The sequence below is a fragment of the Panicum hallii genome, chromosome 9 (genome assembly GCF_002211085.1).
Source record: "Panicum hallii strain FIL2 chromosome 9, PHallii_v3.1, whole genome shotgun sequence".
Classification (NCBI taxonomy): domain Eukaryota; kingdom Viridiplantae; phylum Streptophyta; class Magnoliopsida; order Poales; family Poaceae; genus Panicum; species Panicum hallii.
The window spans coordinates 67,560,065-67,586,616 of record NC_038050.1 but is presented as its reverse complement, the minus strand read 5'-3'; the positions used below and the strand labels follow the sequence as shown (position 1 = coordinate 67,586,616).

The following is a 26,552-nucleotide window of genomic DNA, read 5'->3' as shown; positions in this document are numbered from 1 at the left end:
AAAATTAAAATCAAAAGGAAGAAATTTGGGGAATTTTCTCTTATGCAACTAACAAGTTATGCACCGTGCTATTGAGATGTCTAATATTTGGAACCACCCGTACACTGACAGTGCTATACGAGATATTTAGATTTAACTTAGTGATATGTGAGGAATTTTTCCAAGAAAATTTAAGCCTGCTTGCCTGCTTGGCAACAAGTCTCAGTGTCTGGTATGCAACAAAATCTCTCTTAGAAGCATTTCACTTCTCGCTAGAGCAATGAAGCTTGTCATGTTTGGTTGGCAACATTTCACTTCAAATAATCCAAAGGTCGAGGCTTTGGCTTTGCGAAAAAGAGGTTGATATATAATAATAACAAGGAAAAAGAGCCAGACAAATGCACTTTCCTCTTTTCTGTCAATTGCGTGCTCTGATCTCCCTCCCAAAATTTAAGCAAGCTGTTGCTGTATGGAATCAGAATGTTGGGAGAGGGCCGTGCTGCGCAAAAGCCACCCTGGCTGGCTTTTATCACGCCCACAGGGGTTTGCTGGGGCCCCTGGCTCATCATTCCCGGAACATATATGAAGGCAGGCACTCAGGCAGGCCATCAAGACCCACACAGCACACCGGCAAACACAGCACAGGCCTTCTCTGCCCGCAGGAGCTGCCTTGCCGTCTCCTGTGTTCGTTTGACCGGCGCCCCGACCGGCCGGCCGGCCGGCCAGGAAAACAAAACAGGAGTGTCCTGCCGCCACCGACGCCGTGCAACGGTGCAAGGAGTTCGGTTTCTTGCGTCGGCCACGCATGTTTCCGGCGCCGCCCACCATCCTGAACCTGAACCGCCGGGCCGAGCCGGTGTTCGGGTGCCGGCGTGTCGGTGTCATCTGCAGTGCGGCGTCGTTTCTCCCGGGCACTCCTCTGAACTTTGTGGGTTAAGCTAATAAGAGAGTGGGTGGTACTAGGGATTTTACTATGGGTCCTGGTTCGTTCGTTGGCATTTGCAACACTGCAGTGCGGCGCAGGGGACGACGCGTACTGTTGCGAAGTGACTGGCGCTTTGCGTGCAGCTGTCCTGCGCTTTGAATCTATGCTAGATACACACACGGCCCCTCTCTCGCTGCGTCTCTCGTGTCCGTCCATCAAGTCTGTGGCAGAAGCAGCCTTGTTTCGGCCGCTCTGAGCAGCATCCAGCTACATCTAGGAGGGAGGAGCAGCATGCATGGCAGATGGCCGGGGGAAAGAGATGAGAACAGGAGAGGAGGGCAGGAGCTGGCCGGCCCATCCCATCCAATGGCAACCTCACGATTCAATTCCCTTGCATCTTTATAGGGGGGGTTGTTTTGTGTGAGTGAGTTTTGGACGGCATGGGGCTAATGGCCATGGCCATGGCCTGGCTGGCCTCAATAAAGGGAGCACTAGCAGTAGCGCTAGCGCACATCCTCTTCCTCCGCAACATGTTTCTCCAGTCACAGATCCCTATGACCCTACGGAACGGATAGGTATGAGGAAGCCATAGGTTTTCTTGTTTTTATATGCAGCCATATGCATTAGAAGTGGTACTTATCCACCGATTTCCTTCGCCCCCCCCCCCCCCTCCCTCTCATTCCTTTTGCTCGGCTTCACGGCCCGGGTCCCTCTCATCAGTTCACATGAGCCTAGTAGCGTTGGACTAGTGCTCGTGCTACCGCAGCACGAAGGGAAGGAGAGCTCGAGAGCAACGAGGGCTTGCGTGTGCATGGTTGATGGGAGAAATGGCTAGTGGCAGCAACTGGCTCGGCTTCTCCCTCGCGCCTCACACGGCAATGGAGGTGCCCAACGCTTCTGAACCCGCTCCCGCTCACCATGCTCCGCCTCCTACCAGTACTACGATCTCCTCTTCCGGTAACAACGCCGCCGCCACTTCCAACTTCCTCTTCTCACCGATGGCCGCGCCCTATCCGGGATACTACTGTGTGGGCGGCGCGTATGGCGATGGCACCAGTTCTGCCGGCGTCTACTACTCCCACCTGCCTACCGTGCCCATCAAGTCCGACGGCTCCATCTGCAGCATCGAAGGTCACTGATACTATCCATACTGCACTTCTCCCTCGCTCCATTCTTTCTCTAAATCTGTATCAACATTATGGTCTTTTTGGCATGAAATAGGCATGATGCCGTCGTCCCCACCGAAGCTGGAGGACTTCTTGGGTGGTGGCAATGGCAATGGCGGTGGCCAAGAAACGGCCACCTACTACAGCCACCAGCAGGGCCAAGAGGAGGAGGCAAGCAGGGATTACCACCAGTACCAGCCCCACCAGCTCGTCCCCTACAACTTCCAGCCACTGACGGAAGCCGAGATGCTCCAAGAAGACGCGGCGCCAATCGACGAGGCCATGGCCGCGGCCAAGAACTTCCTCCTGACGAGCTACGGCGCTTGCTACAGCAACGGGGAGATGCATCCGCTGAGCCTGTCGATGATGAGCCCCGGGTCCCAGTCGAGCAGCTGCGTCAGCGCGGCTCCGCAGCAGCAGCAGCACCAGATGGCCGCTGCCGCCTCTGCAGCCGCTGCCCAGGGGCGCAGTAATGGCGGTGGTGAGCAGGGCGTGGGGAGGAAGAGGGGCACTGGCAAGGGAGGCCAGAAGCAGCCGGTGCACCGCAAGTCCATCGACACGTTTGGGCAGAGGACCTCCCGGTACAGGGGCGTCACCAGGTAAGCTGCTCGCGGAGATTTCCGCCTTTCCCTCTGTTATCTCTTGTTGCGTTTGTTTCGTCAGTAGGCGTCGTACGGGCAATGCTTTGCCTCTTTAGTTCCAAGTCATATGTATGCTTTGCAACTCTTCTGTTGACTCTGACGCTGTTTCCTCCTATGCGGCATTGATCATTTGGTAGGATTCGTGCACATAGCTCAGCCTGTGGAAGTCAATTTGTTGCTCCTGGTTCATTTGGAGTATTTGCCTCATGTTCTGCTGCCCCTGTTAGTTTCCAGCATTGATGCGGCTATGTTGTACTTCTGTTATGCTCTGCTATTCTTGTTAAAAAAATTCAGTAGGCCAACCACTCATGCTTGACGCCAAATAGTTTTAATGCCTAATCTTAGTCCAACAGTTAGTAATTTGGTTTTTCCACTTCACCATAGCAGTTCTGCAGTTCTGATCCTTCTGGTGCCCCTGCAGTTCTGCAGATTAATAAGTTTAACTTGGTTTTCAGATAACCTATTTAATTTGTTTGTACTCGTTTTATATATTTAGTGATGAAGGTTATGTTTGTGTTTGATTCACTGGAGCAGGCACAGGTGGACTGGAAGGTATGAAGCCCACCTCTGGGACAATAGCTGCAGAAAGGATGGGCAGACAAGGAAAGGAAGGCAAGGTTGATATCTAGACATCCAAAATAGCAAAATTTGTGCATTTATAGCTGCTTCTGACATTTTGAGTCCTCTTCTTTTGGAAATGTCATTCTGGGGTTCAAAATGCGATTACTCGCAGTATATCTAGGTAACACCACTTCTTACCCGATCAAGCCTTTTATTGTCCTGATTACTTGTTCCAAGCTGATCCTGATTACTTGTTCCAAGCTGAGGCCAGCTCCAACAATACGAAATGTGATTTCTTTTCTGTGCATCAGGTGGTTACGACACTGAAGATAAGGCTGCAAGGGCTTATGATCTTGCTGCTCTGAAATACTGGGGTCCTGCTACTCACATCAATTTCCCCGTAAGTGTCATGCAATGGTTTCATGCAACAGAATGGGAGCTTTGGTGTTTATTTATTTAATAAGGTATAACACGCTTTGTTTGGCAGGTAGAGAACTATCAAGATGAGCTTGAGGAGATGAAAAGCATGACAAGGCAAGAATTTGTAGCACACTTGAGAAGGTTAGTGCTTGCTGTTACGCCTCCATTGTATCATCCTTCTGTATTTTCATTGATGACTTCCTGGATTTCTGAAATTGTTACTGACCGCAGGAGAAGCAGTGGGTTTTCTCGAGGTGCTTCCATCTACCGAGGAGTGACAAGGTTTGTTTGCGCACAATTTGCCGCCACATTTTGCTTCCTCGGACAACAAAAATACATGTAGAAACCACACCAATATGTTCATGTGGACTACATTACAGGCATCACCAGCAAGGAAGATGGCAGTCTCGGATTGGCAGGGTTGCCGGAAACAAGGATCTGTACCTCGGCACTTTCAGTAAGAAAGATATCTATTTGACTGTAGATTTGTAGGGCCTAAAAATGCTTCAAGAAAGTAATGTGGCTCAAGTAAAAGAAGCTTTTGGTGCTAATCATTTTGCCTGTGAACTACTATGCTAATTGCCTCATCGAAGTACATTTACCGAAGAAGAGGATAGACTTGGAAGATAAACCTTTACTGCTAATCTCTAGTCTGTGCATTGCTTTTGCAATCAACTTTAATCCGTGGGGTACACTGTCCACACATTCTTCCTGATCATTCTTTGCTTTTTCAGATTGCTATACTTTCCTAAGGCTGTGTCGTCTGACCAAAGCAACATGTTGACTGTTTTGAATACTCCATTGAACACTTGAACTAAAAGATGATGTTATTACGGCACAAAAGTAATCTGATCGGGAATCCTACTTTACATTAGGATCTATCTTGGTTTAAGTTCCAATGCACAGACTATGCAGTTGTTACACGAATCTTGTTCCTAGGTCACACTCATAGCTGAGTTCGTCTGACACCATTTACTGAATATGCAGCCACTCAAGAAGAAGCAGCGGAGGCTTATGACATCGCTGCCATCAAGTTTCGTGGCTTGAACGCGGTGACGAACTTTGACATAACGAGATACGACGTTGACAAAATCATGGAGAGCAGCACCCTACTGCCTGTGGAGGAAGCACGCAAGGTCAAGGCGATCGAGGCCACGAACGGTGTTCCCATGATGCACAATAATGGTAGCAGGGAGCTCAACCCTGCCGAGGAAACAAGTGCTGACTGGAGGATGGTGCTTCATGGTTCTTCCCAGGAAGCTGTGCACTGCCCGGAAGCAGTTGATCCCCAGAAGGGCATCATGACTCACTCCTCCCTGCACGGCATCGTTGGGCTTGACGTCTCGTGTGTGGCCCATGATCACCACCTTGACGTTCCAGGCAAGTCCGGTGGCGTCAACTTCTCCAACTCGTCATCGCTGGTGACAAGCCTCGGCAACTCCAGGGAGGGGAGCCCCGAGAGGCTGGGCCTGGCCATGATGTACGGCAAGCAGCAACCGCACGCCGTGAGCCTGGCCGCCATGAGCCCCTGGATGCCTATGCCGGCGCCGGCAGCACAGCACGTGGCCTCTCATCTCCCTGTCTTTGCCGCTTGGGCGGATGCCTAGCTGACGCGGAGTTGGGGTTCAGTAGCTTTGCCCAATCTTGCTCGCCATTGGGTGGTTTTTGTAAACTGAAGCAAGATTGGGAGCACCAAGTTAGGTAAGTTAGCTGCAATAGCAAGGTTGGTTAGTTGCCATGTTGATTGGTGTAGTGGTATGCACTAGAAGGTTGCTAGGTCTTGATTAGTCTACAGCTTATGCACAATCTCAGTAGCGGTGGTAGCGTTCTTCTGAGCCTTTTTGGGTGCAAAATTGGTTGGAATGTAGCATGGCTCCCTTTGAACGTTGCATGAAAAAAAAACAAGGCTGTTGCCAGGAAAAGGAAAAGGGTTGGTGAAATGAGATGGCTCGTCTTTGCTCGTACGGTCACTCGCGGGGATAGGTTTGTTCTGTGATCACGGTGGGGTCGCCGTTGGCTTGGCCATGCACACAGTGGAAGATCTTTTGACCGGTGCCTCAGGGTCAGGGGCCAGGCCCGATTGCCTCACGTTCTTTTTCGCTTTCTCTGCATGGCATGGCATCTTTGTTCATGATGGCAATGAGTATCATAAACATTCCCCTTCCCATACGAGGGGGAGCTTTGCCGCGTCCCGGCCCCAATCATTCCAAGAGGGGCCGAGAGAGATTCCCATGGCATGCTTCCATGTCCCAACCAACCTGCGGCGTCATCATGGCGTGTCCTGCGATGAACATGCTGGCTCCCTAGATGGGGTTCGCCATTGCAATTCTGCGAAGTTTTTGGTTCAGTCGAATTTCATGGCCTTCCATCATGGCAAAGTTTCTGATAGAAAGCTTTACAAATCGGTGTACTTGTGAATGTGGCTAAAAATGGCCACATTTTTCACGAGTTTTGCAGGAAGCATTTGATATTACCATTCGAAAATAGTAATAAGCAGTTGGGTTCCGATCCACAGTTTAAAAGGACGGCGCTCTTTTGAATGCTTTCCCGGCCGTTGGTGGGTGTCCTGGACGCCACCGCCGCCCGGGATGGAACATTGATGCGCCCGGCGGCCAGCGATTACCGGCGCGGGGGACCGGAAGCGACGGGTTTGACCCCTCAACATTGGCCGCATACCCCAAGGGCTATGCGCGCACAGTGCGTCCACAGCGAAAGGCGTTGCTAGCTCGCAGCCGCGCGCGAGCCCTTGGCTTTTGCCTCTCCAGACGCGACAGCACGTGCCGCCCGGCCGCCAGGCCAGCTACGGGCTAGCGGCCGCCCAGCGATTAGCGAAGGCGAGCTAGCTCCGCGCGTAGACTCGCCGACGCCGCTCTACCCGTAGTGCTCCGCGCTAGTCCCATGTGCCCGCCGGAACCGGCGCGGCAGGGGGGCCAGAGCGGGCGGGCGGGGCGGACGCGGACCCCGCGGCTGCCGCGCCGCAGCAGGGGCGCCACGGCGTCCCGTGTGGCGTCTCGGCGGGCGAGTGGGGACGGACGTGCATGGGCATGGGCATGGCTCGTGTGGTGCGAGCGAGGCGAGCGCCGTGCGCGTGCGCGTGCGTCGGCGTAGCAGCCGTGAGCCGTCCGTACCCGGGCCGCGCCGCGCGGAACGTGCTGCGCCTCGCCTTGGCTGTTGCGGTCTCCGCGCTCGGCGACGCGCGGGTGAGGACAAGGGCGCGCCGCAGCGTCGTGGCGCGTCGCGGCCTCGCGGGCGGCTTAGCTGCGGCGGAAGCGGAACGGGGTGGCAGGCAGGCAGGCAGAGGAGGAGCCTGCTCGGCATCGGCGGACAGGGCGGTCGGCAGGGCGCGCGGTGTTGTCTTGCGCCTTCCGGCGGTATCCTCGCCGACCCGGCCGCGGCCGAACGATCGGCCTCCGCATGCAAGCACATGCACGCACCTGCAGCGTGCCATTTTTTTTTAAAAAAGGAAAAACCTAGCGCTACCAGTCTGCCGCGCGCCTGTCGAAGGTGTACGTCTACCCCTGCATTCTACATACAGTTCACGTGCATCGTCACGGCCTCGCTGCCTCTCGCCGGCCGTTCGCAGCAGGCATCCGGCCGTTAGCATGACAGTGGATCGTGGCGACTGGCGGGAACGGGTGCAGAATAGATGGATTGAAATTTGAAGCTGAAAGCCAGAGAGGCCTGATGTAGAGCTTGTTTGGAAGGGCTTCTCCCAAAACAACTTCATTAGTAATGCCAAAGCTAGTGAAGTCAAAAGAATTGATTTCATCCGGCTTCTAAATCATTTAGCATGGGATTATAAAACAGTTCCGCGCTATAGTGTCTTGATTTGCGTGAAATAGGTGAAGCCGAAGCCGAAATAAACCCCGTTGAATAGACAAAGATGGTCACCGGTCGGCACGATAGGTGTGGTGGTGCCACCACAATGACCTACTTGGACGCCAGGGTGGGCATTCGGTTACCCGAGACCAATTGGTTCGTTCCTCCATCATTTCCAAAACTCGGTTATCACAAAACGAACCAATCGGTTCTAAAAATTTATGAAGACCGAGCATTTCGGGTTCGGTTTTCGGTCTTAATCGAACTGACAGATCGCAAATAGAATTTTCAGGAATTGCCATGAAAAAAAATCATGCAATAACAAATCAAATAGAATCATATTGTTATAAAGTACATTTGTTATGTTATTTTTTGTCAGCAAGATAACACTGATAAAACGCATGACAAAGATATTTTTTACACAAATATCATACTTATTTTGTGATGAAATTATTTACACAACACGTCTTCTCTATTTCCACAAAAAAGTTGATTTTCTATCGCAATATTTTGCCACCGCACTTTAGATGTGAGAAAGATTTTTGTCTCATATAAAATATAGTTGTGATGATAACAATGTCACTTTTAACATATGAATTATGGTGATTCACTTGACACTGTCATCATAAAACAGTGAGAAGAGGAATTGACACAGTATATTCATATAACGAAGAAACAATAGCCACTTAGTGACCATAAAAACTGTTGCTAGTACTACTTAATTGTGATGATTAAGTTGTCACAAATAATCTATAGTGTGCTTATTTTAGTTGCCACTGAAAACATTATGACTGGTGAAAATTCTGCTCACTAAATTAAATGTTTATATGACAACAGATGACACCGCAACTAGGTAGACCAACAGTGATACGTTAATTCGTCACTATTGAGTATGGTTGTGGGGAATAAAAAATCATCACTATAGTATTTGTGACTCGAGTAATTGTGGCTACTAGTGGCGAAACAAAAACTCGCCACTAAGAACGTTTTGTGATGAAAATTTTCGCCACAAAAACCCCCAACCCTTGTGGTGACGGTGGAGAACTACCCCTAAATTTTATTCGGCAGTTTAAAATTTTCACAGCAAAGAGTGCAAGTAATTTCATACTCACCGCATATTTTACACTCACCCAAAGGTGCTCAGCACGTTTTAGATATGATATTTATAGTTTTCTTATGCGCGACCCTGAGTTCCAGCGTAAAGACATTCTTGTATGATCCATGATAAGGTACACTTATTACCTTGCAGGACTGCTAATCAGTGTTTTGCTATATGTTAGTATTAAGTCTATTGACTGTATGCTTGGCCACACTTTTTACAAATCTATAACTTTCCAAAAATATTAGATCTCATAGGAAGATGCCATTTAACGAGGGGAAAATCAGAAATATTAGATCTCATCCAACCATGCTTGGAAGTTAGTTCTAATAGGAAGATATTTTTCTCTGCCTTTTGATTTAAAATATATAAAATAAATATTAAAACTTTGAACTCCTATGAGGTAAGATGACACTAGATCAACGGTCCACGTTTGCTTCGGAGTATCGTAGCAAAACCCTTCTTGTATACACAACAACACTGCAGCCTTGTACACGGAATGAACCAAACTCAAATATAAAGCCATTTTTTTTATTCTCCAGCTACAAAAGCGAGCATAAGTAATTAAATAGATACATGGGATGGACATTAGCGTTCAGTCTAGGTACTAATAATTATTTTCTAACGCAAACGGATGTAGTCGTTTGGAAGGAGATGTGAATAGTCGTGACGACAAACTGGGCAAACCGAGCTGCTCTTGAACCACTCAACGACACAGCTGACATGGAAACCATGCATATATTCTGGCAGGTAGCACTGCTTGGCGGCTCCGATGCATCCTTGAAGCAGCGTTGTCACCTCGTAGTAGACGAACGCAATGGTAACACGAATATAGACCTTGCACCTGTGATCACAGTTTACACGCATCCCGTCCACAAGTTCTGCTATGGTTGCTTCGAACGCCTCAGGGATGGCCCGATTCCAGTCCTCATGCGACAATGAATTATAGCCAACCGACTTTGTTCTTGCGAAACGAGGGACTAGATCAAGCAGCTGGGAGGAGAGGGAAGTCTTGCGTAGAAGTTATGTGGTGAGTGGGTTGGGGGTTGGCTTGATAAAGAGGTGTAACGGCTAATTCATACAAGATAATATAGAAATCATAACAAGCTTGTTACTTTTATAGATGTTTCTAGATAAAAGATTTTACACAAATGATAGTTTGATTTCTACATAACAATGAGATAGTGTATATCTTATGAGCATGATTATATAGGAGAACTAGTAATTTTTGATACTTTTGTATTTTTGATAGTTTTTTTAAGATAAGTGTGAAGCTGTATATTAGATCACTCTAGTAAAATTATCGTAGTTCAAGTCTTCCTTGAAAATAGCATATTATGTAAAGAAGCTAGTACAACTATGAAACCGCTACGAATTTTATCGCTAATATGCCCTAGAGCTCTGAACACACTTCCAGCTAAGCATTTATCTCTTCCATGTTCTACGCTAGTGACTTTGTTCAGCATATTGTTGGGGATTTTACTCCTCCGGATAAAGAAGAGAGAGAAGGGAAGGTATGAAGGGTGATAATAAGAGGTATGAAGGCACAAAACAAGAGAGAGCAAGAGTGGAGTGCTCAAGTGAGTTCCCTCCTTTTGACCATTTGGATCCTTTATACAGATGAAGAAGGGATGCCAATTTACACCTAAATCTTTGGTAGGTACAATATTTCCCCAACACATGAGGCTTATTTGTACATGGGATGGGCCATTTCCCCAACACATATAAAACACAAATTCAGTTAGAAATTTTCCTTGCTATAAAGTTGAAAAAAAAGAAAAGTCTACGTCGCAAGACCATCATATACCATCATCTTCGGGCAATGCTGAATTTTAGATAAAGAGAATACAGTTATTTAGCAAAGTTGTCAACATAGCATCAAAGACACAAATATAGAAGCATGTGTTGTGCATGTGGTTGGTGTTAGCATCAAAGACACAAATATAGAAGCATGCTTGTGCATGTGGTTGGTGTGTTATACTGAACACAAATTCGCACCATTCTCCTAAGTAAATCATTGGTAATAATCCTAGATAGGATCAAGCATTGAAAGAAATGAATTTGAGGGCATGGAAACGTATTTGGGCCCATGGCTGTCCTGTAATAGTGAATGTGTTATGTGTACCCATAAATGTTGAGGATTTTTGCCCATAAATGATGAATTAAAGGATCCTATATTCCTATTCCTACCCAAATGGACAACCGAACAAAAAATTACATATATCCAAGTGAAATGGATCTCACCAAGCAAAGCTACAGGCCCATATCTTCGTCTTTTTTATGAGAAAAAGCTACTAGAGCTGGGAGTTCATGCAAGCTGCCTGGCTTGGGCTTTTTGAGCGTTGCGTTTTCGCCTCGTTGATGCCTCACCTCGTCGTTCAGGTCGGGCAATGTACGCATGCAAGCAAGAGACCAGACATGGCCCATTATATGGTCCAGCCCATGCCAGTACTATTCTGTCTAGCCCAGCCCGTCACGACCTCGGCCTGCATCTAGCCCGCCCCCGGCCCTCATTTCTCCGTGGCCCACCCCCATTCTCAAGTCAAGTGCCACCGACTCATCGAGTCGCGTTGTTGTCCTCATCCATCCAAATCGCAAAAATCCCCGTCACCATGAAGCTCCGGCTGCGATCGATGGAGGCGCGCGGCGGCGGTGGCGCCGCCGTCGAGACCCACCGGGTGGATCTGCCGCCCACGGCAACGCTGGCCGACGTGAAGGCCCTCCTCGCCGCAAAGATCTCCGCGGCGCAGCCCGTCCCCGCCGAGTCCGTCCGCCTCTCCCTCAACCGCTCCGAGGAGCTCGTCTCGCCCGACCCCGCCGCCACGCTCCCCGCCCTCGGCCTCGCGTCCGGCGACCTCGTCTTCTTCGCCCTGTCTCCTCTCACAGTCCTCGCGCCGCCGGCGCAGGCGCTGCCCCGGAACCCTAGCCCGGGGTCCGGCTCTGCTCCGACCGCGATGGCTGGCGATGGCGGTAAAGGGTCGGAGCAGCCTGGCACCGGAGGTTCCTCGCTGCAGGTGCGAACGGTGGCCGTGGACCCTATCGTTCCAGCCGCATCCGATCCGGTGGATGTGGTGATGGCGGAGGCCGTCGATGCCACAAAGGGCTGGTCGAGTTTTGTGCTTAGGGATCTCAAGAGGGAGATGGGGAACGTCGGTGGCGCAGAGGGAACCGCCGCGGGTCGCCTGGTTGCGGCCCTACATGCAGCTCTGCTTGAGGTTGGCTTCCTCACCACTGATCCGATGGGGTCACACCTCTCGCTGCCACAGGACTGGCCGTCGGTTGCTTCGAAGCCACTGGCCATCAAGTATACCATACCGGAGCTTTCACCAATGTCACCTGCTGCCGAGGAGGGAAAGGTGGCAGTGCTGAACTTCTCCTTGATGGGAAATTTCGTGATGGTATACGGGTATGTGCCTGGGGCGCAGTCGGAGGTGTGCCGATTGTGCTTGGAGTTGGCAAGGCTTGAGCCTTTGCTGTATCTGGATAGTGATCAGCTGAGCAGAGTGCAGGAGAGGGGGATTCTTGATATGTGGAGAGTGCTGAAGGATGAGATGTGCTTGCCACTGATGATATCTTTATGCCAGCTGAATGGTTTGCGCTTGCCTCCGTGCTTGATGGCTCTGCCTGCTGAGCTGAAGACTAAGGTCTTGGATATTTTACCTGGGGATGATCTTGCAAGGGTTGAGTGCACTTGCAAGGAAATGAGGAATCTTGCAGCAGATGATAGTCTTTGGAAGAAGTTTATAGGGAAGTCCAAAAATTATGGTGAGGGTGCTAGAGGGGCCATGAGCGCGAAGGCCAGGTTTGGAGAAGCTTGGCTGGCCAATAAGAGGCGGCAGAAGAGGCCCCATCCAATCTTTTGGAACTATGGCTGGGGAAACAATCCTTATAGCCGCCCACTTAGGCAGCCATTGATTGGTGGGGACTCAGACAGACTACCGTTTATTGGTAATCACGGTTCTGTTGGGCGTAACTTTGGAAATCAACGAAGGAACATCGTGCCGAACTGCATTCTTGACGGTCACCGCCATAACTTCCTTTGAAGTTTCTTTGGGTTTCCTTGTATGCTAAGAGTATTTTGTAAGAAGGGGTGCATAGATGGATAGACCGTCTTGTTAATATCTTCAAGTTGCACACTTATGCATGTGCAGAGCACTCTTATCCTTATATATCCTTTTAGTATCTTAGATCCTGTCTCTTCTGTTTTTGTATTTATGATACCGATGTAATCCATGCCCTAGTAATAAAGTACCCTCGTTCTATTCTCAGATGAGTTTTTTCTAGATGTTGGTTGAATATATAGAGAGATGTATAGCTAAGATTAATAACTCTTAAGCTTCAGGGTGCTGCATTAATTTATCTGCATTGAATGTGCAGACTATAACAATTATAGTTTAATTTTATACCTCATGCGTATTCTCCACATATACCATGATGCCAATACGATATGCTTTTCCGTATTAGATGTTTCCCGTTGATATACAGGTTACTTTCATTAATACAGTGACAAATTGTACAATCAGGTCCTGCTATTATAGTATACGATATGCTATTTAAGGGATTGTTGAACAAAATAATCTAGAGTTGTATGAAATAATGGAAGCACATACCAGTTTGGTGCCTTTTGTTTTCCTTGAAACAGTGAAATATTTGTAATGTCATGTTGCCTTCTTGTTTACAACAATAAGACATTACAGCTGATCAAACAACCTGATACACTTTAGTTTCTTTTGTTGGTACTATGTACTACTAGATGTCTTATGCATGAAGTTTTTGTAATTTCTATGCCTGGGAGAATAATTGTAATCATGCAAAACTACAACCTTAAACAAAAGAACATGTGAATAGTTTAGGACGTATACAACATACTAAAGACTATGTTTATGTAACTAGTTGAGGCTATAAGCCTTTAAATTTTTTTTTTCCCTGGATGATGTTGATTAACAACAATGATTGATCTGGCCTGCTGTTGTTTGGTGGCCTGGTGGGGGTGAATGGCTCAGCAAGAGGACAAAGGCACAAGCTTCATCTCCCTGTAGCGGTGGTGGATTGAGAAAGTAGAGAGATAAAGAAGAGTTAACTTCTTTAGTTCCTTTATTCCTGAATACCACCTCTTAATGTAGAGGTGGCCAGATGAAACAAACTCCTAGAAGACAAACCTTATTCCTAATGTACTTATCACCTACCTTAACGGAAAATCTAATGGTTAGCACATGTGTAAATGACTTCCATGCTGGACTTTTTGTTGCCCCTGGTGTAGGCGTGTCCCCTCATAACAAATGCCTAAGTTTATCTGACAGGAGGACTGATGCTTGTGAGTCCTGATCATGTGTGTTTTTGTGCAATACTCTGACCAAAACCAGATACAATTGTAAGAAATTGTAAAACCTATTTATTTTTTGCTATAGGATGTGTGATGCATAACTCACTGGTGTAACAGTTTTGCTGCTGCCATAGACGATTCTTGTAAGCACTGGACGGTTGTCTCTTTTCTTTCTAGAAATTATGAGTAGCTCTGTTACCTTCAGTAGCACTGTCATGGCTCTGAGTTTAATTTCTTGTTCTTGTGCATACTCATTTACGTATTTATTTATCTATTTTCTGGGTCTCAGATTGCACGTTTATGATGGAAAAATGTACATATAATATTGTATTTAACTGACCTCTTATTGCTGTCCACAAAACTGTAATATTCATGTCCCTATTCTCCTCATGGTTCTGACCTGGATGGTTCCAAATACATTTCTATAATGTTTTAGAGATTGAGGGTTCTGGGATCTGATCTTATGTATTCATTTGAGCAGAATTCTCACTTTGATGCTAAAGGGTTATTCTTGAAGAATCCACATTTCCCAGATAGTGTATATTTCATTACGCAATTCAGTCATATCAGACTGGGCATAGCGTGGGATCATAATTTGCTGAACTTGTAAAGCATTTTCGCCTGACGCCTTTGTAGTTTGTACCATGTTGCATTCTATGGCCTATGATGGATTGAATGAACTATAGAGAGATCATCCTCCACCATTGGTGGCTTGGAGCTGGGGGACCAAAGATTACACAATTTCTTAAGGTGAACTTTACATTGACCGCAGGAAGAAAGACCACCTTTTGGTGTACGCGTGCATCTTGTTTACACATCTTCTATTGACTATTGGCCTCATTATCCTTTGATAATACGTTATTAAACCATGAAATATCTGTCATGAGATTTAGCTTTCTGATCACCTGTCGTTGGACTGGGACTTTGAGCCACCGTTACCTACTAAAATCAGAGCTGTACGGGCATCCCGGAGCCCGAGAAAGGCTCTAACTTTCTGTGAGATGAACTCTGCTTGTGGTTTGGTGCACTGAAAAGATTGTGGGGGAAGGGCATGGGAGCAAAGGGTTTATAAATCAGATGGGGCAAGTATTCAATTGTTTTACTGCCACGAGATCTCATTGCTATGATTGTTGATCTGAATTTTGATTCTAGGTTAATTTGTGGTTGGTACATATGCTTTGTGAGTAGCATGCACTCAGTTGCGCTAGTTGTGGCTGCTTTACAAAGCAATTGTGTATTATGTAATTCCGTAGGTGCTAGATCATTGTCTGTATGGATAATTTTTTGTTTATCTACTGTACCTTCTATGTTTGTCAAATGAATATGCGATGCTTGGAGCACAAATGAAAGTTCCATCAGCTCCGGCTGCTTTTTGGAGAAGTGTTCTTTGTTCCAGTGCTAAATCTGAACCATTTGGTCCGTACTGTCACTCTTCACTTCTATTATCTTGTGTAAAATACAAATACAATACTTCTGCATGTCTTACTTGACATAAAACACAAAAACGTTCCTGATGTGTTTTTGTTTATCCAGCACATGTTGATCTTGGAACAAAGGAAGATGATTGCAGCAAGGCAGAATCTGTATTCGTTACCTATTCACTTGGATTACCTTGGGAACAATAGTACTACGATAGAAGCTGCACGGTGCTGCGCAAGCGCCAACAAGCCTCTACAGCTACAGGTTTCCGGACAATGAGAATCAGAATCCAATTCGGTGACGATACACCTCTACCTCTGGCACGCAGGATGCTCCTGCTGCATGCAGTTCTTCGCTTTGACTGTATTATTCGGCGTCCAGCCCCCTACCAGCTTCCCCTCTCCACTATTGCTCGATAATAATTCTTGCAGCAGGAGCAGGTGGCAGCAATGGCACCGGATTCTGAAAGGCCTTAAGGTGAAACAGGACACTGATGGACTGCTTGTTACATGGACACTTGGAAAGGTCCCCTTAGCTTTGCCTGTGCCGTATTACCAACAGTATGGCAATGTGCATTACAATACTAAAACAGGTTGGGCTTGTTGGGAAACACATAGTAGTGATTCTTAAGCCACTGCGGATTGATAATCCTGTGGTGGCGAGTCTTCTACACCAAGGGACGTACTTCACTACTTCTATGCCTGCTGCTACATTTACACTGGGTGTAAATATAATCAAAAAAACGGTCAGAGGCTGGTGGAGAACTGGAGAACAGTGGGGTCTCCAGCCATTCATTGTTTTCAGTCGTAGCCACATGTCTGCATGCCACTACATGGTGAACACTATTCACTCTAGCAAAGGTGCTGGTGAGGAATAGCAGAACATCTGATCGAAAGAGGAGGAACAGGGGGAGCAGCAGTTCTAACCTCCGTGCTGGTAATAAGAAATCTTCCTGTATTGTTGGTACTTTATATATACTGTGCCATGCTCTTTGCAAATAGTTTTGCATTTAGGACAAGTACTTCACTTAATTATATATTATTAGTCTTGGGAAGTGCTGCAGTATGATGTCTTCTTTGAAGATGGCAGATTGCTTTCATCCCTTCATGGGCATTCTGTCTTTTTGAACAGTATATAGGCATTTCTCTCCCTCTCATTTCTCTCCCTCTCATCAAGTAACATTGGACTTCTTCCGGATGATTTCTTCTCTTCTATCTAAATCCATCATTTATTGTTCTGGCATGGAATTCGGATGGCTGGAGGGTCAGTACGCACTGTTGAGTTTTGAGGAATCTACCTTGGTCACAAGAATACAACCAGCTAACTTTTCGGCTTTTCTCGATCATAGACCCTAATCTGCTTCCGCGGTTCCCCTTGTGATTTGAAGGTCACACTTTCTTAGCTGTTACCCTCTTCCTTGTTCTGTGGATCTGATTCTATGGCTTCTGAATTCTCATATTTCCATCGAGTGTGCTGGTGAGTGGACAAGTCGGCAACTAGCTAACTTGGGCATTCTACCTATAAAAATGAGAAAAGATTATGAGAAATTGGACACTTAACCAATGCCCGTCATTAGTTACTATCGGAACTTGAATTTGCATTCAGCATCTGTGATGTTATGTGGAGTTGTAGAGTTCATTTCATCTTTTTATGCTAGAATTGGTCCATGCTTAGAAGTAAATCCTTGAAGAGTTCTTTATATTCTTCTGCTGAAAATTGCTTACTTTCTCAAACTGTAGGCTCATTAGTTGGGTTGGTAAGAAAATCTGGAGGGCAGACCTTTAATAGTGCGTGTTCAGACGGTTTAAGCTTAGATGGGACCTGTTCATTGCTTAATAATTAACCTTATTCTGGGCTGGCCCATACAGACACTGTATGGCAGTAGTATCTGATCCTTGGGTTGGTAACTAGGTCTTCAGTTTGCAGCACCAACTGTAATCGATCTTCATTCAGAGCCCTCTTTATTCTGATCTCTGGATGTGATCCAGCTGGTGCGTGGTTGTTAGTAGTACTAGTACCAGCAATTCTATTCCAGGACTTGGTTTCCACTTTTGCCCTTGCGTTTGTCTATTGCATCAGGCTTACCTAGCCTTTTTACTTTGGACAATCTTTATGTAAGGCTGCAAGGGTTAGTTGTTCCTTGTTGAGCCTTGCAAGGAATTGACTGTGTCCAGCTCCCGATCTACTCCACCCTTTAAGTAAAGCTCCTTCAGTTGGCAAACCTGGCAAGTTAGAAGGTTATCAGGCATTCCCAAAAATGATTGCAACATCACACTGAGTTCAAGTATCAAACACAGGTTGGTGATTCCATTTCTTCAGTAGTACATAAGTTCATGGCTGGATCTATGTACCTTCAGTTTGCAAAATGAATAGAGCTACCTCTGCAGTTCGCAGAGTGACATGATCAATCATTGTTTCTTGGCAGATGTATTCCCCTCCCTGCACCGATCCTGAAAGCGAGGACAACCAGTGCTTCGCAATCGGAACTAACCTGCTTGCTTCACTAGACCACGCCATGGATTTTGATGAGCCTATCATCTTTCCAATGAGCAATGTAGGCGTGCAAGAGGGGGTTCAGCTTTATAATTCTGCTGGGGGTATATTTCTTCTCAGTTCAGTTTCTCAGGAAGATATAGCTGTTCATCTGTGAAGCTTCGACTAATAGCGTTCCTTGTTCCCAACTCTTCCCAGATACTCAGCTAAGTAGAAATATGAACACAGGCAAGCGTTTAAAGGGTGGTAAAAGGAAGGGTTCTGGAGAGGACAGTTCATCACTACATTCTATAGTAAGGAAGCTAGAAGTTATCACCACTTTGTCTCATCGGTTGTGTCGTATCTCGTCCTCTCTTTTTAATTTCATTCTATCGTGCTCGTAAATGTATTACTGCAGGATGAAACCGGTGCATTGTTGCAGCGAGAAGTCAGCAGAGAGTGTCCTGATGAGAAGCCAGGTGATGCTGGTACCAACAGAGAGGACTACGTGCATGTCCGGGCAAAGCGCGGCCAAGCCACCAATAGCCACAGCCTTGCAGAAAGAGTAATTTTTATCTCTTGAGCAACATAATCAATGATCTTGCAATTCTCGACTCTCTTGCTAATCGTAGCTTGGCCATTCGAAATGCAGTTTAGAAGGGAAAAGATAAATGAAAGGATGAAACTTCTTCAAGATCTCGTCCCAGGTTGTAACAAGGTATGAATGCATCACGCAGATGATTATGCTCATATTGATGTGATGGTGCTGTGCTCTAAACCTCTAACCTGTGGGCACGTGTTGCTATGACAAGGCAGATTACAGGCAAGGCCATGATGCTTGATGAGATCATAAACTATGTACAATCTCTGCAGCGGCAGGTTGAGGTAAGTGTAATAGAACTTCTATTGGAAAGTTTTGTCAAGACTTCTCTTGGCCAACAACTGAACCTGTGTGTCCATGTTTGCTTTGGATTTTTCAGTTCCTTTCAATGAAGCTCTCAGCTATCAGTCCTGAGCTGAACCGTGATCTCGATCTGCAAGATGTAAGATTGCAATTTGCAAAGTCCAACTGTGGAGGGGCAAAGAACGTATTTCGGTTTACCGTTCCCATAGCCCATAGATTGACCCTTCACAAATGCTTGTCATTGTAGATTCTTTGCTCACAAGATGCTCATGCTGCATTTGCGGGATACAGTCCACAAATGAGCAGCGTGCATCTTAACCTGTTCAGGGCATCTCAGCAAGGTTTCTCGCGCCCAGAACCATACGGGATGACCCCAAATCCAGCAAATGTTCATGTGGCAAGACCGGTTCAGCAGTTACTTCAGCTACCTGCATTCCCACAGGTTTGCGCTGGACGCCCTTGAACAGCAACAGCAAGCGCCTTGCAACAACTAACGGCGATTAATAGTATTTTCTCCCATGGCAGAGAGGAGTCGTCTGGGACGAGGAACATCGCACAATCCTTCCGGATGCTTTCACTTCAGACGTCGGTGCTGGTGCCTTAGAGAATTCTTGTGCTTTTCCAGCTTCTCCTCCATTGCCATGTTTTGCATTTCTCCTGCAGGCTGCAGCTGCGTTCAACTTTGTGAAACTTCTGAAGGTCCATTTTGATGTTTCAGATTCAATGAAAGTGGAGTAACAAGCCTGCGGCTCGATGGTGAGCACCTCCACATGATCACACCTGAAAGCCTTGACAATGACAAGTTAGTCTGTTCGGCTGCTATTGGGGAGCTTTTGCAAGTTCCAACGGTGACACGGCATCTCCTGGGATGAGCTGATTAACTTTGGTCTTTGATGATGAACACCGTCATGTACAGTTGGCTGATCAAGGGGGTGAAAATTTTGTGATCTGGTCAAAAGGATATTGTACTATGTTGGCCTGGAGCCCTGGAATTTGTGGCATAGCTGGGTTAGTGGTTTCGCGAGTAGTTCCACCTAGTTATTTGCTTGTAAGAGCAGGTAAATAAGCTTATAACATTTAACTGCATGCATCACAAAATATAAAATTGCGGAGGTGGTTCAGAGTACGATAAAATTATGTTTCACTAACATCGCTATTGCATTTTTCTATCGTTCGATTACAATTTATTTTGACTGAGCGACGCATCGCTGCTGAACCGAGCTCCTGGCTGCTTGAATCGACTCGTTTGGGCCGCTGCTATCCGTTGGAGTCATCGTCGTGCTCTTCGAGCCTCGCTCATGTCGAGCATGGTTGCGCAGCAGAACCGGAAAGAGGCGGCGTCCTGTGTGAAGGCGAGGGACGCGTTGGCGCTCTCATCCATTGGACCCCCCGATAGATTCTGAACGGTGAGCGTGGCGTCCGATGGAATTTGAGGCGTCGGACGCCCTACCAGAAGCATTACCGATAAGAGAAGGTGGGACAGTCACGAACTTGGGACGAAGCCACCAACCAGCTCGCTGCCTCCCCGCGCCATGGCGACCTCGACCTCCCTCCTCCCCCCTCTCCTCCCCGTCCCTGCCTCCCGCCACCGTTTCCACCCCTCCCCGTCCGCATCCCCCCGCCACCTGCGCCTCTCTCCTGCTACCCGCCGCCTCCGCGCCGCTCGGCGCCGGCACCCCGACGCCGTCGTCGTCGTCCCGGACGCCCGCCCCTGGGTCGGCGATCTCTCGGGCGCCACCGCTTCCTACCGGGAAGGCGGCGAGGAGGACGAAGACGACGCGGACGCGGATGACGACGAGGACGAGGACCGCAGCCTGGACCTACTGGCCCGGTTCCTGCACTCCGTGTTCAGGAAGGTCTCCCGCCGGGCGCGCCGCGCCGCCAGGTCCGTGCTGCCGCCTTCCGTACCCGCTGAGCTGGTCCGTTCCGCTCCCCGTTTCTCTTTACTCGATTTTAGATTTCATCAGTTGGAAAATTGGCGGTAGGAATGGTGCTGGGATCTCTCGGTATTGGGTCCTGATCTGGTGTTGCCCGTGCGTATGCAGGTGAAGTTCTCGGTCAATGGCGTGCTGGTCCTGACGTTCTTATGGATCCTGAAGGGTCTTCTCGAGGTGAGCGACTCAATTTGTATGCTGAGCTGTTTCATGGCCTGCTTCGCACTGATTGTGAAACATCACTTGATCAGTGCTTGTCTGATGTTACTTGCGCTGGATAGCAGTGTATTCCTCAGAATGGCATCTAGATTCAGGGAACAAGTATCTAGTTCATGTTGAAGAGGCATCCATTGCATGCTGCTTGGAGAATTTGTTTAAAATATGCTGTTGGTTACTTTGATTCTTAAAATTGTGAATAGCTAGGATTGTTACTTGTGTTGTCGCATGGTTAGATTTTTATACATAATGCTCAATTAGTTGGATATGTATTTCCCTTAAACCAGGGGATTACCTTAGTTCTTCATCACTCATCTCTTTACATACTCAAAGAATGGGTTTAGTGGATTCAGAATTGGTTCTTCAGCAAAAGAGAAAATAGGTTCAAATAGGAAGAGTATAATGAAGCACGTTAGGCTTACTGCAAGGATTTGTGATAGCTCAAGCTTTAGTACAGATAATTCATATGGCACAAGATAATTAAGTAGAACCAGCCAGAGTAGGACTGTAGAAGCATGCATCACATGAAGTCAGCTGCTGCATGTGCAGCTTCATCAGGTAAGGTACCAGTCTACTGGAGCAGCCTGAGGGTTGTCTTCTACAGCAGCCAGTAAGGTTGAGCTCGGTCCATGCAGCATCTCCTCCTTGTCATGCCTGGCTGAGACCTTCACAATATGATGGTGTACGTGTATCAGACATACTCTAGATGAACATGCTAGGATGGCTATGTAGACTCAGGGTAACTGGCTGGATTCCAGTTAGCCACAGGTACTGGCGGAGCCAGGGGAGCGGCAGGGGCCATGGCCCCTCCTAATACGTGAGAAATGCCTGATCCCTGTATGTGTAATACTGCAAAATGTTTCATGCTTCAAACCAACCAGCGTTAGATCCTTGATTAATTACGTTGATTAGCTCTTTAAGTTGTCAAGCCTTGAGCGTGCGTAGACTAAATCAATGTACAGTACGAATGCATTGCAAATATACAGTTAGGAATAGTAAGCAATTGTTATTCCTACATCACAGAATCAGTTTGTTTTGTCTTCTCAAGCACATATTGAATCTGTGTAATGTGGAAAATATAAATTATATATTAATCCTGAAAGTATCATTAAACCTAAAAATAAGACATCTTGTTCCTTTTTACAAGAATATAGGGGATCTTTTTGATAGACAAAACTTTATTAACCTTAGAAGACCACATCAATATTCAATTTTGTGCACCACTGTATACCTGAACGGTGAGAAAGACTCACAAATATAACACCAACAAGAAATAGTACGCGCGCACCATCGTTACCAGATATAGCTAGTTAAGGTCACATCTGAACACGAGTGTAATTCTTATGTGTAATTTCTTGTTCTACCCCCTGCGGTCGAGTACGCCTATTGTTTGTGTTCAGCCCCCCCTATATGTAATTCCTGGCTCCGCCTGGTCAGGCAGGATGTGTATATGTCGGAAATTGTAAACTGTAATTATCTGAGTGGTAAAATATGTTGAAACCCCCCGTTGCCAGATGTGAGTTTTGGATTACCATATATGCAATTGAAGTATTGAACATACTAACTCACGATAATATTATCTGAATGGGGATTTTCTTATTTCAATATGTTGCATGTTTATGCTGTTTGATAAATGATAAGCCACCCTGGCACTCTGCATCTAGTGTTTTTTTTTTTAACTTTGAACTCCTTTTACTTTCTAGCTAGTGTTACTCCTGGCACCTGCATTCGGACAATAGCAATTTTCAAGTTTTATCTGCTGTCTAATTTAGAAGGGTGGACCTGGCGCAGTGGTAGAGACTCTCCACTTGTGGCCTGGAGTAAGGGTAAGACTGTCGAGGAATTCCCTTTCCCAGACCCACCTTGTGTGGGAGCTTTTGCACTGGGTACGCCCTTTATCTGCTGTCTATTTTAGTTGGGCTTGGGTCTTCTGCAAAACTGAGTGCATGAGTGCAGACTACAGGCCCCGTGGGAGCCTTTTTATCTGTGCTTATCATTTACTGCCCTAGTAGCCATGATCACTTGATAATCAAAACAGCAAAATGCACTACCAAGTATCAACCCTTCTACAATCAAATGTTCAGTCAACCAGTTTTAGGCCTATGTTGTTAATTGAAGCCCATCTGCAATTTGAGTATTTGACCTTGTGAAACCAAGCTCCTCGGCCCATCTTGTTGTCTAACTAGGCCTTCCTTACTGAATCCTGTCAATTGGGCTTGTAACTGTGCCTTTAGAAACCTGAAGATTTTGGTGCGGGGCCAGGAAAGATCCCATTTGATTCTAACCAAATTTTTTGCTGCCCAAGCCTGGTACTGTGAGGCTGTAAGACCTATCAGGCTATCACCATCAAGAACTAGCCAAATTAAGTCAAGCCTGGTACTGTGAGGCTGTAAGACCTATCACCGTCAAGAACTAACCAAATTAAGTTTCCATCGAGCTCCAGTTTATTTCGGGCTTGTTAGGTACTGCCTTGGCACAATACCTATCAGGTTTGTTGGGCTGGAGCCAATTGAACCACATTCGAGCTTCAGCCAGGAATATTTTTGTCAGTTCTTGTAAATCGTCGCAGCAGGTGAAATGAGCATGAGCTGATCTATTGAATGTACACTAGGAGTAACTTGTGGTGGTACTGGCTGACAAAGAAATTGGCAAGAATCAGAAAGAAAATATCATGGAGGATCAAGACAAGCTTATGAATTATAGTGTGGATTTAAGTAGTTTGTTGGTTCAGTCCATATTGAAGGTGACCGCATGTCGTTCGTGTTATATTTCTGGTTCCCAGTAGTACCCAAAAGAATTTGTTCACAATAACCCAATTTACTTGGTCTTCTCCAACTGATATCAAGTAGTGGTTGATCCGTGCAATAAACTCACCAATTACTCAATTAGGATAGGGTCACAACTGCCTGATATCAGGTGGGGCAAATGTCCAGCAACTGCATTCATCAGCATGTGGCCAGATTTGTGTGCAAGACATTAATAAGGCTCACATTGATCAGTTTTTTGGAAATTCCCTCTGACTGCATTTAAAGTTCTAAACGGGGAGCCCATACAATGTTCTTGTCATATGCCTCTCAATGCTTTGATATAATTCTAAATGAGATGCTTTGCATATTAAACAAATTTCATGTTCAGTTTGTTTCTTGTACCTCTCGGGATAAGTGTGATTGTCGGCAAGATGGCAAGTCCATAAATTTGATTGTGCACTTCGAGAATATCTAGAAACTTTTCAGTTGGTGCATCGCTAGAATATTGTACTTTGAGGAGCACATGACATGATATAAATGGCTTTGCATTCTATTGCGTTGACGCATGTTGCGAATTTGTTCTGTTCCTTTCAGTAAAACCGGTTCATGTTTTGTGGGCACAGGTGGTCTGCACATTTGGAAGCATGGTGTTTGCAAGCATCCTTCTTGTGCGAGGAATATGGTCTGGGGTGACTTATATCAGAGAAAATCAGTACAGCTATATTCACCGGATCGACAACGACGATAGCCGATGGAGCAGAGTACAGACTGCTGGTTGATATTTTGCTTTCCTTCTCTGTGGAAAGACTCACACCCTGCATTGCAGGCTCTAGAATAAAAAGAAATATGAGTTACTAATGAGATAGAATGCTCCCAGGTCATTGCCAACTAGGACGATTGCTATTGGTATACCCCACAGCTGAACCAGAATGAAACAAATCCACATGTACCTGAACAGAATACGTGGTTCCTCTCCAGCTGGTTTCAGGATTGAAGGTTTGAGTTGGTGTGAGCTCATATGTGCAAAAAAAAAAAGAAATGAAATTGTGCTGAAGAATGTTTGCAGTCCTGATCTGGATGCATCTGGAGGTGCCTGGCTAGGCTTTGTATGCATGTACGAGTATGAGTATGACACGTAAGCAGCTGAGCTAGTTGCAGATATCGAAGAACTCATGCTTGTTTTATGTGCAGAATACTCTGTTGGTTTAGAGTGCAGGGCACCTCGATCTGATTTCGTCATGCGAGAAACACGACGGATTGTATCCGATGTTTCAGTTGACCGTTCTGAGATGCAATGAACTCGGCAACGGAAATGCCTGGGAGATGCTTGTCGGCCAACCGTCCTCTGATCCGCAACAAACTGCCGCCGCATTTGGCTGTTCTCGACTTGTGCAGCTGTTCCCGTGCATCCAAATCTTTTCGCTCGCTGCTGCTTTGATGCTATCGATACGATGGTGGCCTTGGAACAATCACTGTTGCCTGGTGTCTTCTTTTTTTTTCTAACGCTCGTCAACTAATCCGTGGTGGACTCGTTTGGTTGTCTGGCAGAAATTTTCTGGGGGAAGAAAAAATAGATTAAAAAAAACTGTCTCGGCGTGTTGTCTAGTCTGTTCCTGGCGACCTGGCGTGCTGCACTGCTGACGAAGCTGTTTTTTTTTTTTTTGACGAAGCTGTGGCAGGCAAGAAAAAGAGCGAAGGACGTGGACCTGTCCGCTCGTCCGTTCTCACTTTTTCAAGTCACGGACGAACAAAGGAACGGAAGCTGTGGAAAGCGCGGTGAATAATAAAAATCGTGCCGTGCCGCGCCGCCGCCGCCTTGGCCACACACGATCGACGTGCCCACTGCCAATGCACAGTTACGAGCCGAACCACTTGCGCGAAGCCACAGGAGGAAGCAGGCAAAGCCGTCGTCTTTCGTCGCCTACCAGATCCCGCCCGGTGGCCCAGCTCCCAGATCAGATCTGGGATCTCCGGCTCCGTCGTCTCAACGAGAAATTTTCGTACCCGGAGCACTCGCCGTCACCATCGGAGCACTTGCCGGCACGTCGATAGCACAGTTCGTTGTCCGTTGCCATCGGCATTACTGATCACTCGTCCTCGACCATCAAGCGCTGTGCCCGTCGGATGCCCGATCCCACGGCCTGCGGTGAGTCGCCGGCATGGTGCCTTCAGGATCCGCCCACCCACAGCCGCCGCACACGAGTCCTCTGGCCAACGGAGCCGCGTGTTCGGCCCCCAGCTACGCGCTACGCATGCGTGCGCCGGCGACGTGGCGCGACTGGCGTCTCACGACATCCCGGCGACTGAACAGTCGCCCACGTGTGCCACGCGCTCGCCAAAAATAATTGACGCATTCATGCCGCTGCTCGCCGCGCTCTCCTGATTGACCCGTGCATTAAAGGCCGCGGCGCCCTGATTGGATCCGAGCTCGCCGCGTGACCTCGGCGGTCAGAGCAGCAGCGGGGGCGGGCCGCCGGCCGCCGGGCCACGGGCGGCGGTGAAACATTTACGCCGTGATTGACCCATGAAAGGCGTCGCGGTCCTGCGCCGCGTGACCGGTTTGGACGGCCGGCCGGCCGCCGGCGACATGCGCGCCACCGCCGGCCGCTGGTTCTCGGGGTGGTTTTCATGGTCACCCTCGCCGTGAGACGCATGCTTGCGGTCGGATTGAGAGACGCATGCTTGCTTTTCTCCCGAGCACAAGACGTGCGTGCTGTACTGGACCGGACAATGACACAACGGGTGCTGCCCTGCTGCGCTTGCTTGGTGGTTAGCGGTCACTAGCACTCGAGCAAGGAATCAATGCACTCAACGACCGTTTTGTTTCTTCGACAGGAAGAGAGAAGAAAAATCAGTGCGAGATGTGTTCTGCGCCAATCCCTCCGTTGCATCGGTCATGATCCTGTAGCTCGCGACCATGCAGATAC

The 26,552-nt window shown here is 47.3% G+C and overlaps 4 protein-coding genes across 7 annotated transcripts; all 4 read left to right on the top strand.

Annotated features, from left to right (window-relative positions):
* The first annotated feature begins 1,722 nt into the window (after positions 1-1,722).
* LOC112876892 (AP2-like ethylene-responsive transcription factor CRL5) lies at positions 1,723-5,617 on the top strand. Its single transcript, XM_025941073.1, has 9 exons — positions 1,723-2,035; positions 2,126-2,669; positions 3,246-3,328; positions 3,445-3,453; positions 3,584-3,672; positions 3,760-3,833; positions 3,924-3,974; positions 4,073-4,149; positions 4,680-5,617. The coding sequence occupies exons 1-9, from the start codon at positions 1,723-1,725 to the stop codon at positions 5,297-5,299; spliced, it is 1,860 nt and encodes a 619-aa protein (XP_025796858.1). The 3' UTR covers positions 5,300-5,617.
* A 5,550-nt stretch (positions 5,618-11,167) lies between these two features.
* LOC112877401 (F-box protein SKIP22-like) lies at positions 11,168-12,878 on the top strand. Its single transcript, XM_025941699.1, has 2 exons — positions 11,168-11,631; positions 11,671-12,878. Exons 1-2 carry the CDS (start codon positions 11,223-11,225, stop codon positions 12,651-12,653), a joined length of 1,392 nt encoding a protein of 463 aa, XP_025797484.1. The 5' UTR covers positions 11,168-11,222; the 3' UTR covers positions 12,654-12,878.
* A 4,535-nt stretch (positions 12,879-17,413) lies between these two features.
* Positions 17,414-19,847, top strand: LOC112876846 (transcription factor bHLH76-like). 4 transcript variants are annotated; one of them, XM_025941026.1, is made up of 10 exons: positions 17,414-17,649; positions 17,778-17,949; positions 18,044-18,138; positions 18,243-18,389; positions 18,477-18,542; positions 18,641-18,709; positions 18,805-18,867; positions 18,976-19,170; positions 19,254-19,317; positions 19,447-19,847. In XM_025941026.1, the coding sequence occupies exons 2-10, from the start codon at positions 17,778-17,780 to the stop codon at positions 19,464-19,466; spliced, it is 891 nt and encodes a 296-aa protein (XP_025796811.1). In that variant the 5' UTR covers positions 17,414-17,649; the 3' UTR covers positions 19,467-19,847. The 4 variants fall into 4 exon arrangements, with proteins under 4 accessions (XP_025796811.1, XP_025796810.1, XP_025796809.1 ...); XM_025941025.1 differs by having other exon boundaries at positions 19,254-19,323; XM_025941027.1 differs by having other exon boundaries at positions 17,417-17,649; positions 19,254-19,313.
* A 250-nt stretch (positions 19,848-20,097) lies between these two features.
* LOC112877460 lies at positions 20,098-24,815 on the top strand. Its single transcript, XM_025941770.1, has 3 exons — positions 20,098-20,647; positions 20,774-20,839; positions 24,249-24,815. Exons 1-3 carry the CDS (start codon positions 20,261-20,263, stop codon positions 24,402-24,404), a joined length of 609 nt encoding a protein of 202 aa, XP_025797555.1. The 5' UTR covers positions 20,098-20,260; the 3' UTR covers positions 24,405-24,815.
* Positions 24,816-26,552: the final 1,737 nt, after the last annotated feature.